This window comes from Fukomys damarensis, unplaced genomic scaffold (genome assembly GCF_012274545.1).
Source record: "Fukomys damarensis isolate Sample0158 unplaced genomic scaffold, DMR_v1.0_HiC HiC_scaffold_9, whole genome shotgun sequence".
NCBI lineage: Eukaryota > Metazoa > Chordata > Mammalia > Rodentia > Bathyergidae > Fukomys > Fukomys damarensis.
This window is the reverse complement of record NW_022900921.1, coordinates 1,276,229-1,290,600: the sequence shown is the minus strand read 5'-3', so window position 1 is coordinate 1,290,600 and position 14,372 is coordinate 1,276,229. Positions and strand designations below refer to the sequence as shown.

Below are 14,372 nucleotides of genomic sequence, written 5' to 3'. Positions count from 1 at the left end.
CCACCTCAGGCCGCTCCTCGGGGCAGACACCGAAGCCGTCGTCTGCAGTGCGGCAGAGCACGGGCCGCTCCTGGGTGCCGTTGCCGCAGGTCACGGAGCACTGCAGGGCAAAGTCCAGTGAGGCTGCCACCCACACAGCCCCATGCGGCCAGGGTGCGGCCCCCGGCTCTTCGAGGGGAAACAAACGCATGGGCATCACCGCCAGCCTTTCTGGGCGGTGGGAGCCTCCGTCTCGCTGAGACTCTGTACAGCTCAAGGGCGGCCCCCACCGGGCACACGCGGGGCTGCAGGACCTCTACAAGGTTTGGGCTGAGCCTCCACCGCAAGGAGCAGCCAGGTGCCAGTGTCCGGCTGCGCTGCCACACGTCCTGCTGGGAGGCTCGGGGCTCCCCGTCCGCAGTGGGCAGGCAGCCTCACCTGCATGCCTTTCTCTCGACGCCTCGCCTTCCCTGTTTGCTGATCCTACTCTCCCCCTTCACCGCTGCAAACTGTAACTGCAAGTACTGTGTCTGCGGCCCTGGGGTGACCCTGAGCTTGGGGGGCGGGGCTGCGGCCCCACGTCCGCGTGCACCTGGCCATGGCTGAGGCTCCGCCTCCACAGCGGTCCCTCGCCTTCTGTCCATCCCCATTGCCTCGTCTGTCCCACCGTTCTCCCTTCCTGCGGTGGCCTCCGAATGAGACCCAGACACTGGTGTACTGGAGCCCTGAGCATCCAGGGTTCCCTGGGCCCAGCTGACACCGCACACAGAAGACCCGGTGCATGGCTGCCGTGTGTATCAGCCAAGCTGACCGCGGGTCACCCGCAGTACCGGAAAACAGGAGATGTGGCCGAGTGCAGGAGCTGTGCCCGGCCCCGGGCCCAAGGGGGGCACCCTGGCCACCTTGGACTCATCGGAGCTCAGTCAGGGGCAAGGTCCGGGCCAGGGGCAGCTTACCTGGGACCAGGGCCCAGCCTGCCACCGGCCAGGGCAGAGCTCACGGTTGCAAGCCCGGCGGCTCTCGGGCCGGTGGTCGTTGCAGTGTTTGGTGTGCACGGAACGCGTGACGTTGTTGTGGAGTGGCTGGACGCAGCGCACAGAGCGCACCTGCAGGCCTGCCCGCCCGCAGCTCCGACTGCAGGGCTCCCAGTCACCCGCAACCCACCTGTCAGGGCAGAGCAGCTCGGTCAGCCCCTGCAGTCAGCCCCACCCTGGCCAGCGTGCTGCCCTTCCTGTGGCAGGGATGCAGAGTTGCAAAAGGCGGCCGGCTTCACTCTGCAGACAAAGCTTCTGTCCTCACAAAGGTGCTGGCAGTGGGGCTGAGAAAAGGGGCGCTAAGACTCAGAGGGCCCATGCGTGTCCACTGCTGGACAGGGAGGGCCCAGGCCTGAAGGGCACCGCCCACCTCCCGTCCTTGCTCAGGCCCCAGTCCCGCACTCTGGCCTCCTGTCTGGGGCCAAGCTGAAGAGCAGCGAGGTCTCCTTCACCCTGTCCTGAGAAGTCTCCCAGCTGCCTGCGTAAACTAGGCAGGCAGGGATCTGGGCCCAGGAAGGCAGTTGCAAAGCCCAGTGCTGCAGCTCAAAGCTGCCACTTAGGATACGTCCACCCTGAAAGCTTGCTGCCACCTGGCACCTCTGGTCATTCCTAACCTGCATACTGGCTGTCAGCTCAGTGGGCCTGAAGCTGGGGTACCCTTTCCAGGGCAGCATCTCGGATTCTGCAGAGCACAGCGGCAAAGAGGACCCCTCTGGTGTGCAGAGGCTGCCAGGCCCAGGGCTGCACAGAGCACCTGTCATGCCCTTCCCTCCATGGCAGCACAGGTGCTACCTGGCCTCTCCTCAGTGGGACCCTGGGCTGGAGACCTCTTCCAAACTCACACGGGCTGGGAGCATTCCTGTGGGTTGCAGGCACGGCGGATGGCTCTGGGCTTCTCCAGGGCACTGCAGAAGGCGCGGTGCACCATCCTGTGGTCCAGCCTCCGGCGGCAGCCGTACTTGGTGAACTGTGACCCTAAAGACAGAGCGCTCAAGGGGGCTCCCGTGGGCAGTGGGGCCCCCCCACAGAGCCAGTCCCGCTCCACCCCACAGCACAGCAGGAGCTGGCTGAGGGCCAGGGAGCGGCTGCTCTGCCCCTCTGTTGCTCTTATGGGGGCCCTTCCTGGCTTCCTGGGGCATGGGAAGTCTGTTTCCCTCCCATCACCTAGTTACTGGCTCCGCCTTGACTCACTGCACACAGGGAGCCTCACAGCATCTGTCAGCACAGGGCCACACAGCCCACAAAGTCCCAGCAGGTCTCAAGGGATGATGCCCTTCCCCTGCCATTCGGCAAAGTCTGGGACATCTTTGGCTGTCACCACTAGAGAACAGATGTGTTACTGGCATCCAGGGGTAGAGGCTGCAAGCTGCTTTGCATCCTACAGCGCCATCCCAGCACTGAAGGATGAGGTTAAAATGTACAAGGGAATATATTGTCCCTAGGAAGCCTGCCCCAGACGGGGCATCTGGAGATGCGTCAACAAGCAGAGGTGGGGTGGCACTGTCAGGGGGTGCAGAAGGAGCCCTGAGGAGAAGCCCATGCAGACCCTCTGAGCAGAGAACCGGACGAGTGTCCCTCAAGGTCCACTTCCGCAAGGCTTGCTGTCAGCCATGGAGGTGGGAGGTTCATTAACAGTGGCACGAAGTCAGGTCACGGGGGCGTGGCCTTAAGGGCCTCTTGGGCTCTCTCTCTCTCTCACCTCCTGGACACATAAAGCGAGCAGTTTCCCACATCACGTGCTCCTGCCACGATTCTCTCCTTTGACACAAAGCCATGCCCAAAGCAACGCAATTAAACTGACTGTGGATCGAAACCTCAAAAACTCTGAGCCAAAACCTTCCTTTTTTAATAAGTTGATTATTTTGGATGCTTTGTTACAGTAATGGGAAATGGACCAACACTGCATCTACATCTGGTGTGGCCAGGGTCTGGGGAGTGACAAGCAAGGCCCCAAGGTGGCAGGAAAGGTCAGCAAATTACCTGGACCTCAGAGACCACTAGGGCAATTCGTTCCTTATGCTACAAAAGATGTTATGTCCCCAAGAAGGAACGTGATCTAATTTACCCCTCTAAAAGGTCACTGGGAGTAGGGGGTGGGTATGAGAACCACTGAGTGGGTGGCAGGGAAGACAGGAGCAGCAGACAAGCCCAAGAGACAAGCAGGAGGAAGAATCAGAAAGGCCTACTGATGAGATCTAGGCGGGGTGCAGCAATGGGGGCATAACAGGAAGCCGGGTGCCACTGCCCAGCAGGAGGCCGCTGCCCTCAGCAAACCCCAGCTTGTCCTCGAGGTGTGGGGCGCCCAGGGGAGGTCAGTCCTGAGCACCTGTATCCCGTGTCCACCCAGCCACGGCCCTTTGAGGTTCAGGGCAGCTGTGTGCCCTCTGCATCCAGCCCTACCCCGGGGAGTTCTGGGAGGCTTTCCCGAGCCCCCACTGGTCCCCCAGTGGCCTCTGGCTCAATGCCTCAAACTTTCCAATCAGCCACCGGCCCCTCCCAGCCTGGCCAGGCTCTAGTCCCAGGCCAAAGTCACCGGCCGTGGCTTCGTCTAGGGCCAGTCTTCTCACACCTGGCCGAGACTTACTGGCTTCAGGCCCGGCCCTGCACAGGGTGCTGCCGGCTGGGGAGCCTCTCCCAGAAGACCCCGCCAGCCCCGACCTCTCAGGATGCCTGCCTCTGCCGAGCCTCCCCTAGGAGACCCAGCCACCAGAATCCCCTCACCTCCACCACAGGGCTTGGAGCAGGGAGTCCACTTCTTCAGGGCCCACTCGTGGTTCACGGAGTCATCCTCCAGCACGTTGTTGTCATCAACGTTGAGCGAGTCCTCGTGGATCATGTACTTGTACGTCAGCGAGATCCGGGAGTCTCCCTCCGGGATAACCTGTGCCAGCCCACGGACGCCATGAATACCCCTGCCCTGCTGCCACCGCGCTCGGCAGCCTGCTCAGGAACTGGAGCCCAGGGCAGAGGTACAGGCGATTTTGGCTGCTCACAGGAGCTCTGCGACATCACCGTGCACGCTGAATTTGGGAATAATGGTAGTAAACCATTACTCCAGGGACAGGCAGACACCCCCCGGCTGCTGAGGATTGGGCTTATAGCTCTTTGACTTTCTAATGGTGCAAAAGCAACATGCATTATTTATTGGAGGACAGACTTGGAAGGTGGATTTTCCACGCTTTCCTCAGGGGAGCAATGTGCAGTCCAATATCCCGTGACGCTGGGCGGCAGCAGCGACCAGGCTCCTGGGGACACAGCCCACCGCACAGCGCACTGTGCCGCCGAGCAAGGTGCTCAGGAGATGAGGAGGACCTGCTGCTCTTCAGCTCAAGATAAGAGGTGCAACCCCACTGTAGTTCAGGGCCAGCTGTACAGGGTCAGCATCCTGTGAGCCCGTCTCGTGTTTCGTCGGCCAATAACAGACAAATGTGTTTTATACGACAGTGTCGATTCAGCACCACTGACCTCGTGACCGACGACCCCGTAACTCTCTTCTCTCACCCAGCCTGTTCTCCACCACAGCCTTTTGGGCTTGGGGACACCAAGTTAAACAGCGAAATCACCCCCCAAGAAAGCCCAGAACCCTCAATGTGTGACACTAAATCAGCTACAGAAAAGACTTGTTCACGGGAGCTGAAACAAGAAGACAGCACGTTCTTCGAAGGCCCAGGCCTGGGTCACCAGTGAATTCTAGTGAGTGGGAGAATTCACAGACACAGAAACCACAAAAGCTGAGGAGCTGCGCCTGCTGGGTAGCTCACTCCGGGCATTTCCACGGCGTGAGCAGTCCTAGTCGGCAAGACAAGCGGGCTGCACCCTGCATCTAGTGGGGCTGGCCCATCCTGGACTCGACCTCTCCCCGCAGTGTGTCACACGCCGTTTGAGTCACAGGACTGCCAAGCGCACAGCTGCTGGGCTCTGGGTGGTAAGACTCACCCCAGCCAGCTCCCCTGAGGGCAGGGCCTCAGGCACAGGAGGCTTTCTGGTAGTGTCTGAATTTGGGGCAAATAAAATATATCACTTATGCAGCTAACAAATTTAAATGTAAAAAGCGGCTGGGGAATCCAGTCCACTGGGGACTCCTCCTACCTAGGAATGCCAAGGAGATGTGGAGCACAGTCCTGCTTGATGACAGAGCCAGCCTGGCCCCCGTCTAGTCCCAGACTGCCACGTCAGTGTGACGGCAGGTGTGAACAGGCATGGTGGACAGCAGCTGTGTGACTGTCACTCCGACAAGGAAGCCAAAGCCCTCAGAGCAGGAAGGACTCTCAGGTATACCATGCCCAGGCCGCCATGTCTGTCCGACAGGAGCTGGAGCCCAGGGCGGGCCCCGGGCTGCTCAGAGCACGGCCTGCAGACACGGTGCACTCACCAGCACGGTGATGGTGCCACGGAGCGGGCCGATGGTCTGCAGCGTCTCCCTGTTGTCCTCGTTCCTGTACTCCCACTCCACGCCCATGGCGATGAAGGATCTGGAATTGGGGTCCAGGTTGTTCTCTTCATTTAGGATGAACTTGCCTGTCTCCAGGTTCTTGACGGCTGAGAATGGCAAAACGGAGTCCCCCACAACCACGGTCACCTGAGGGTAGGACCCGAGCCCACCGGGGGAGAGCCAGCAGAGCACGCTGCCCTGGGGGGGTCGCCGTGGGGAGCGGTGCCCCCTGTCTTCCAGCCGTCCTCTGCCGGGATCAGCCTGTGCCACCAATGGCCCAAGCTGCTCTGGGAGCCACACCCTGCTGTCATCCCTGTGGAGACTGGCTGACTCTAGCGGGGGCCTTTGGCCCAGCCGGGCACCCCTCCGGATCTGTCCACCCCAGGCCCTGCAGGCTCACGGGTTCCGCCACCTCCCTGTGGTCCACTGGAGCAGACAGAGAGGCTGGCTCGGTTGGGCTGTGGAGCGGAAGGCCCCCAAGGCCTGGTCCTCAGATAGTACTTGGGGTAGTGGAGCCTTTAGGGTGGCTCCTCAGTGGGAGAACCTGCAGCCTTGGGGAATGCACCCCATGAGAATGTGGGAGATGATCTTGAATCAATCTTTCTAAGTCAGCTGTCTCGCGCATTTCCTTGCAGCCATGGGAAGCTGACTGGTACAAAGGCCCCTGGGGCAGGTGGCAGAAGGCATCTCCACTAGGCACAGGGCTAGTGAGGGCTGGGTGGGGCTGCCTGCCGAGGCGGAGACAAACGCCCTGCAGGAAAAGCAGTGTCCTCCAGCCACAGGAACTCGGAGCTCACTCAGGCCACTGGGCGCCTGATGGTCTGGGAAATCTGGTCTGGGAGCCCCCACCCCGCACTGTGGAAGGCAAGTGGAGCCACGGACGGGGCAGCAGGGAGAACAGCACTTCCGGTGCGAGGTCCGCCACTCTGTCCACACTGGGACGAAGCCTCCGATCTTTAGCTACTCTGTGGATTCGCTCTTATGTTTGGAAGAGTGTGGCCCTCTGCCCAGTATTGGGACGGGAGTGTTTTCTTGTTGAGGGACTCATTTCAGTGCTTACTTCTATTTAAGGCAAGGACACAGCCTTTCCCTTAGAATAGAAAGGAGAGAAACAAGTGTTGAAGGAGAGGGGTGGGTTCGTCTCCCGTTGGCAGGGGTGGCTGATGTGGCAGTTCGCAGACCTCAGGCCCAGGCTGACCCCTGCAGAGGACAGGGACGCAGGAGGGGCAGGCCTTGTCCAGCGACTGCCCCTGCATCCCCAGGTGAAGCCCCATACGGTCTGTGTGTGGGGGCCCCACAAGCAGTGTGTGCTCAGATGCAGATTACAACTGTGACCCAAAATGAAGCTCCCCTCCCTTCGGGTGCCGGCCCAGTCAGGGAAGACAGTCGTGCAAAGGGTCTCAGAAAGGCTGGGAAAACAGCACCCCACAGGTGGGGCGGCCACACTGGAACAGGAGCCCGGGCTGTGAGAATGGTCACGTCTTCCAGAGATGTCAGAAATCCCCATTTTGGGCGGAATCTCTTAAATTTAAAATGAACCGCCTGAGGGTATCAGATCAGCGGTAGAGTGCATACTTAGCATGCACAAAGCCCTGAGTGCAAGTTCAATCTTTAAATCAACATAAAATAAAATAACTGAAAATACATAAACACACCACGCAAGCCATCCTCTGTGGCCGTGGCGCCTCCAGCTGGTGTGTGAGGGAACACCACCCAGGGCCTCGCCCGCCTCGCAGAGGGCAGGGAGGGCCATGACCCGTGGGGCCCAAGGCCTTCACAGTCACTGCCAGGGGGCCCTGACACACAGCCTGGCTCTTGGTGGGCAGCTGAGCCCTGGGCCGGGCTTAAAGACCAGTGGATGTGGGGCCGCACACACCGTCTGGACCCTGACTGACTGCTGGGAAGAGCCAGTCGCCTGGGCTCAACTCACCCAGATGGTGGCTGGCGGTGTCTGCCTCCTGGATGAGCAGGTGCCTGGCTCCCGCAGGAATCTCAAACATCTTGATGTAACCTATGTTCAGGGCCGGAGGACAACGCCAAGTGAGAGGAGAGGGGTGCAGCCCGTGGGACTCACTGTGGCCTCCCGAGGCTTTGGCTGGCCTGGGAGCTGCCCATCCTGCCTTCCTGCTCCTCTTCAGGTCCTGGGTGCCCTCCTGGCCCACCTCCTCCATGGGTGGGTGGGAGTCCAGCCCGGAGCCTGGAGAGGCCTCTGTGGGCCTGTCTGGACCTCGACGCCCTTTGTAGACGGCCTGGGCCCCACACTTCAGAGCCAGGGCTGAGCACCACCCCAAGGCCTCCTGGCCTCGATTACCGCAAAGCCTGTGCACTGCCCCATGGCCTTCTGCCAACAGGCAGACCAAAGTGGCTCTGCCCATTGGGGCCCGGCCCTGCAGAGGTGCAGCTGGCTGCCTCGGGCTGTCTGGCGGACAAAGGGGGCAGCGGCCAGCCCAGGGTGCAGCCCAGAGCAGTGCTGAGTCACTGCCGGCCCCTCCCCTCAGCCCTGTCACCCCTTGCTCTCACCCGTACTTCCGCCACCATGGTGGCACCTGCCACGAGGTGGCGAAGTCACAAGGACGCTCACTAGAGCTGGCACTGTACCGTGTGCACTTTCAGCTCCAAAGCTGTGACTAAATACATCTCTTCTTAAGTTTCCCACCCTCAGGAACTTCATTACAGAAACCAAAACTGGAGGAACACAGCCAGGAGCCTCAGGCCCTGCTGGGACAGAGCGGTGGCCAGGGACGCCCTGCTGAGAGCCACGGGCAGCAGGGGGAGAGGGCAGCAGGGTGGGGGCCTGACAGCCTGACCCCAGAAGACTCCAGGCCCGGCTGGGCCTTCACCGCCCTCCTCGCCCCACCTATACAGGCTCCAGCTCCCTGCCTTCGGGCTCTCCCTCTGCCTACCTTCCAGCCACGGGCACAAAGCCAGAACCCGGTGGGCGGCCCCGGCGACTGGGAGGCCAAGGGCACCGTACTCACCAAGCCTCTTGGGCGAGCGCGTGAACGTGCCCTTGACTACTTTGCAGTGGGAGTTGTCGCCGCCGCACACACCACACTTGTCCTCCTGCTTGCTGGAACCGATCACCCCGTCACAGCCCACTTTCTGCAGGGGACAGGGACCGCTGAGATGTCCACCCCGCTGTCCTCCGGCCGCTGCCCCTCCCGCAGCCCGGGCAGGCAACCAGGACCTAGGGTGGACTCTGCTTAGGCAGCAGGGGTGTGGCCACCCCTACCCAATCCCTAAGTGCTGAGGAACTTATAATGCACAAAACCCAGCTTTTTCCCTCAAACCCTTTCCTGTAAACCCTACGTGCTGAGAACTAGTTAGAGAGCCAAGTTCCCACCGCCATCTTTAGACCTAGAGCACCGGTGCGGCCCCCGGATCAGCGAGGTGTGTCGTGCGCCTGCCCATTCCCGGCAGAAGCTCCTAACCTCCTCTTCCTCTAGGAGTCAGAGCCTGGCCTCGCCCCTCCACGGCTCCCACCCACCCCACCCCTGCCCTGCTGCAGAAGGGCAGCGTCCCTCAGTCTTCAGGTGCTGGCCCGCTGGTGGCCGAGTGTGGGACCCCTCTGCCCACATCCTTCACTGAATCCCTGAACACTGCCACTTCAGGAACTAAAATCACTGGTCAGGGAATTTCTTCGCCGGGAGCCACCTGGCAGACCAGAACGCATGCGGTTCTGCTGCCCTCTATAGCCCGAGCGCCCCAGGGCTTGGTGAGGGCGAGGGGTGCAGCCTCCTGCTGGAGACCACCTCTCTGAGGGCTCAGCAGAGAAGAGCCACTCGCTGGGTGATCGGCCCCTCATGGTATCCAGAGTATAAAGCAGCAACATAGGTTTCCCTCTGCTCTGGCTGCTAGGACGCTCACAGCCAAATCTCCTTTAAAAACTCTCCTTTTCTCTCTTTCTATTTTTAATGCTGGGATTGAATCTGGGCCTCACACACACTAGGAAAATGCTCTACCACTGAGCTACATCCCCAGCCTCCCTCAGCAGCTTTTTGATTTCTGACTTTCGCTTAGAGACTTTTGACTGCAGGGGCTCAAGACCATGAAAGGGCAGCAGAGCCGTGACTGACTCGTCAGTTTTGAATGTGCAGAGAGAAATGTATGCTCTGTGTCCCTACTGACCCATACCTTAACGAGTACTGCTGTGTTTTTTTGCAGTAGTGGAGACTGAACCCAGGGTGCTCTACGCTGAACTACCCAGCCTTTCCTATTTCTTATTACGAGCAGAGCTTTGCTAATTTGTCCAGACCGGCCTACAGTTTTCCTGCTCAGCCTCCCAAGCGCTGGTACTATAGGTGTGCGCCACCAGGCCCAGCTTCATTGAAGCTTTCTGAGTTCCTCTTGGAAGTGTGCAGGGTGTGAAACCACCAAGAGGAGCATCATGCTTAGTTCAGAGCTTCTTGAGAAACCTTTACCACTGGGAGGCACTTGACACTGACGCCCAGGAGAATGGGCCTCTCAAGGCACAGCAGCCGAGCTGGACCCATAGGGCCGGCCCTTCTTGGCAGCGGTTTTCGAGGGCAGCCATCAAAGCGAGTTTGCCCCAGTCTGTGGCACAGATGGCAGGTCCCGTCTGAGCAGGCCCACCCTGCCAGGGTTGTTGGCAGGAAGAGGGGAGGGGGAGGGGAGGGAGGGGCACAGGGCCCTGGGAGACCCTTGATCCCTGGCACACAGCGAGAGCCCCTTCCCTGAGGAGGACAGGAGGGAGCCAGGGGGACCCCCACAGGGAGGAAGGCTCATGAGAGGATCCACATTACCCAGGGCGCCGAGTGTCAGGTTCCAGGAGCCTGCAGAGCCTCCCAGAGCCACCACTGTCGTAGCCGTGGCGGCAGGGGACGCTGGGTGCATGCAGGTACTGGAGGCCCGAGCGCGCAGCACGTTTCGGGAGCCCCACGGATGGAAGCGAGCCCACAGGAGACCTTTCCCCTTAGTTCTGAGAATCAGCTCTAATTTAGGAGTTCTTCACTGTCTCGGGGGATTGCTCTGTGCTTCTCCTTTCCTTAAAACCCCACCCCCAGACGAGGGATTGAACCCAGGGCCTTTGCACTGAGCTATGTCTTCAGCCTTTTATTTTTTTAATTCATTAATTAATTTAGGTACTGGAGATTGAACTCAGGACCTTGTGCTCTAGAGGCGGGTGGTGGTGCCACTGAGCTAAAGCCCGGCCCCCTTTTTTATTTTTTTGAGACAGGATTTTTTGCTAAGTCACCCTGATTGGGCTCAAACTTGTGATCCTCCTGCTTCAGCCTCTCAGACGGCTGGGGTTATCGGTGCGCAACACCACGCCCCACACATGGGCTCTTTCTAAAAAGGTTTGAGGCCCGTTTTTGACCTAAGACACTAACTGCAAATTGAACTGGCTGGAAAAGAGTAGGCTATGTGGACAAAGGAAAACACGTACCGCATCTCAAAAGAACTTTGAACTGAGCCTTTGTTCTGAAGGTCACAGAAGTTAACAGAGAAAGACGGAAAACTAAGCGTAGTACTTGATGGTTCCCATCTTGTTACTTCTGAAATCAGGATGTGGCCAGCGACCAGAGTCCAAAGGCTGGACCCAGTGGCTTCTGCGTGACTCCTGGGCTGCGGTCTGCACGTGGGTGGCCAGGATCGTCCCCGGGGTTCTGGGCTGGAGGGTGGGACTCGTTGTGGGGGCTTCAGGAGTGCGGCCCGGGAGGAGAGCGGGGCTCAGAGACTTCGCTGTCCGCAGAGCAGGCTGCTGCAGAGCGAGGCCTCGCCACGCACCGCCCTCTGGCGCCCTCCTTGCTTTCCCTTTCTGCTTCACCACCACATCGTGACCCAGCCAAGCGGGCACTCGTGGGTCTGAACCAACAGGTCCGCCCATTCGGGGGTTTGCAGGCTCTAAACTGGGAGCTAAGCAACTCTGTTCTCTACACTTTATCCAGCCTTAGGTATTTGTTATGGCAACAGGAAAAAAACAAAAACAAAAACAAAAGGAAGACAGCCCATCTCAGTGTATCCACCAGTCATCAAAGCTCCGCAGGCCGGCAGCCAGCGCAGAAGCATCCACCTCTGACCACCAGGAGGCGCTGTTCACCGCAGTGTTCTGACCCAAGGGCAGTGACAAACTGGCTTCAATTCCTTTTTTTATAGCAATCTCTCTCTTTTTTATAGCAGTCTTTAGAAGACATATCTGATGGCAGGTTATTACTTTTATCAAGGCAACAATTATGCCCTTTTTAAAATAAAAACGACCACAGAGGCCTCACTGAACGCTTCTCCTCGGTTTCTCCGCTGTGTGCACACAGGCCCGCTCCCCTCACACCTCTGCGGCACCTCACTTCTAACGTCGCGAGTCACCGCATTTTGATCTTCTGTGATGGACAGCACCCACTTAAATCTCATTATTTCGCCAGCATTTTTCCAAAAGAGGAGCTTTGCATACACATGTATTATCGGGACTGACAGTTCACCTCATTTCCCATTTCCTCTCTGTCTCCTTTTGCCACCTGCCTTTATGAATCAGTCACACCGTTAATTAATAAAATATTTAACCTGGTCTTCTTTAATCACCAGCGCCAAGACTGAAGCTATACCCACAGCCGACGACGTGTTGAAAGACTGCACTGGCCTCGCACTTTGGTTAGCATCACATTCATAGCTGCTGTCTGAGGTGCAAGTGTTTCCTCTGCTTACTGCCTGTGCTGTTTCTCCGTAACATTCCTGCGTCTTCGGACGCTGGGCACCTCGAAGCTCTCCCTGGCTGGGGAGAAGGCAGCCCCCAGGGCCGGCCGGTCCTCAGCAGCAAGGTCTTGGCCGGGTACACATCCTTCACACACAGGCCAACAGCCCGGAGTCGGCGGCCCAGCGACCCCTGGCTCCGCAGTCGGCACTGACGTTTCCTCAGCTCCAAGCCATCCCCGGCTCAGGTACCAGACAGCTGGAGATGCCAGGGGCCCACAGCCAGCTGGGGGCATTCAAAGGACCTCCCAGCCTCCACTGTTGGTGTGGTCTTTCCCAAGGAAATCCACTCAGGGCTGTGGGCTAGGCTCCCCTGCTCTCCCGCTTCTGCCTTCTGACCCAGCCGCAGCTTGCACGGTTGGCCCTGCATGGCGGAAATGAGTGGTAAATTCTTCTCTCGATGGCCTTGGGCTCTGCACGTGGCCACGCAGCTCCTCCATAAACGATGCGCTCGTGGCTGTGCTCAGTCACGTGCTGTCTCGCAGTGAGCCGGGCAGCCCCCGCCTGTGGCCAGCAGCCCCGCAGCAGCTGTCTGCTTCTGCCCTCATCTCGTGTCAGCCTCGCTCCAGGGCTCAGGAGGAGGATCAGCCCCCCACACCTGTCACGACCCTGTCCACGCAGCCTCAGGCACAGGCCTCCCTGCTTCTGGGCATCGGCTCCCACCGCAGGCCAGACTACCCACCCTTATCCTTCATGATGGCCCAAGAGAGAAGCCGTGGGTGTCCAGATGGTGAGAGAGCAGTGTGTGCAATCGCAGCAGGTCTACCCCCAGGTTTGAACTCTGACCTTGTGCTGGGCCCTCCGTGCCTCTGGGCAGCGGCAGCTCCAACCATGCCCTGACCGTGGGGAGACAACGCTGGGACGTCCAACAGGTTTGCTGGGTCCAGTGCCCTTTTGGCTCGACACACTGTCAGCTCGCAGCAGGGTCAGCTGGAGGTGACTCTGCCAGGTGGCCTCACTCATGCCTCTCCCACTCATGAGGGCGGGCTGGCCTAGAAACCAGGGTCTCAGAGGAGGCGCCCCAAACCCCAGGCACCAAGTTCCTCGGTGCTCCAGTGTGGGACCCTGACGGGCCTGGAGTGAGCCGGCCTCCTCCGTCCCTGACACTGCTGGAAAGAAGCAAGGAGCAGCAGCAGCAGGTCTGAGGGTGGGAGGCAGAGTCCCCCGCACTCACCTTGCAGTCCCCCCGCACGCAGAGGCTGAAGGCGTCCCTGTAGGAGCAGCGCGTCCCGTCGTGCACCATGCGCTTCATGGACACCACCTCCCCGGTCTCCCTGGACTCGCAGTGCAGGTGGCACCTCTCTTTGGCTAGGAGGGGAGTGGTGAGGGCTCCTCGCAAGAGCAGCCCGGGAGGGGCCGGCCCCTCACAGCAGCCCGTCCTCCAGGGGACAGGGGCCCACAGCCGCTTCCCTCCCTGTGTCCCCGGGCTTTCCCAGCAGAGCAGGCCGGGTTCTTGCTGCCCGGTTCGCACTTCTCCCTTTGGAGGCCCGCACCATCAGACCCTCGTGATCTCTCTCTGCTCTCCAGAGAGGGGCCCAAATGGAGCACAGTCTACCCTCTCTAGCCAAGGGGTTCCCGTCTGCAGTGTTAACTGTGTTAAAAAATATTTAACAAATTGATCATTTGATCACTTTGACAATTTGATCCATGTGATCAAAAATATTTAAAAAAATGTTTGGTGCCAAATATGTACAGGGTTTTTGGTCACAGTTTCTAAACAACGGCGTGGCCATGATTCATGGGGCACTTACACTGTGCTAAGCACTGATTTTACCTAGACACGACCTACAGCACTGGCAGGACGTGCCCAGGCCGTGCACTGACACCACAGCGCTGTGTGGTGTGGATTTTGGTTCCCTTCATTCCGGGAGTCCTGGAACCAAGGGGTAACCGTACAAGCACCCCCAGGCTGACATGACCTGACTTTCCGGCTCTAGGAGCCCCAGTGACTTCCTATCTCCCCTGCCTCTGTCTCTTTATTTTTCTCAGTAGTGGGGACTGAACCAGGACCTTCACCCTGAGGTACAGTGCGAGCCCTGTTCACATTTATTCGGAGACAGGGTGTCATCAGGTTGCCTGGGCAGAACCTGAGCTTGTGATCCTTCGCCTCACGCTCCCGGGTGCTGGGGTCGTGGGGGTGGGAGTGTGTGTCACTGGCAGCTGACAGTCCTGACTGGCGGAGCTCTCGGTCACCCGACGGCCGGCCCCACTCCCGTCCAACC

At 59.4% G+C, this 14,372-nt stretch overlaps 1 protein-coding gene across 1 annotated transcript in view; it reads right to left on the bottom strand.

Annotated features, from left to right (window-relative positions):
- Adamts2 (ADAM metallopeptidase with thrombospondin type 1 motif 2) overlaps positions 1–14,372 on the bottom strand; it is a 117,281-nt gene that overhangs the window by 655 nt on the left and 102,254 nt on the right. Inside the window, exons 12-19 of the mRNA XM_010623772.2 lie at positions 13,325–13,458; positions 8,424–8,547; positions 7,376–7,456; positions 5,386–5,552; positions 3,735–3,894; positions 1,856–1,988; positions 936–1,143; positions 5–100 (exon numbers count right to left, since the gene is read on the bottom strand). Coding sequence (XP_010622074.2) covers positions 5–100; positions 936–1,143; positions 1,856–1,988; positions 3,735–3,894; positions 5,386–5,552; positions 7,376–7,456; positions 8,424–8,547; positions 13,325–13,458 — 1,103 coding nt within the window. The remainder of the gene's footprint in view (positions 1–4; positions 101–935; positions 1,144–1,855; positions 1,989–3,734; positions 3,895–5,385; positions 5,553–7,375; positions 7,457–8,423; positions 8,548–13,324; positions 13,459–14,372) is intronic.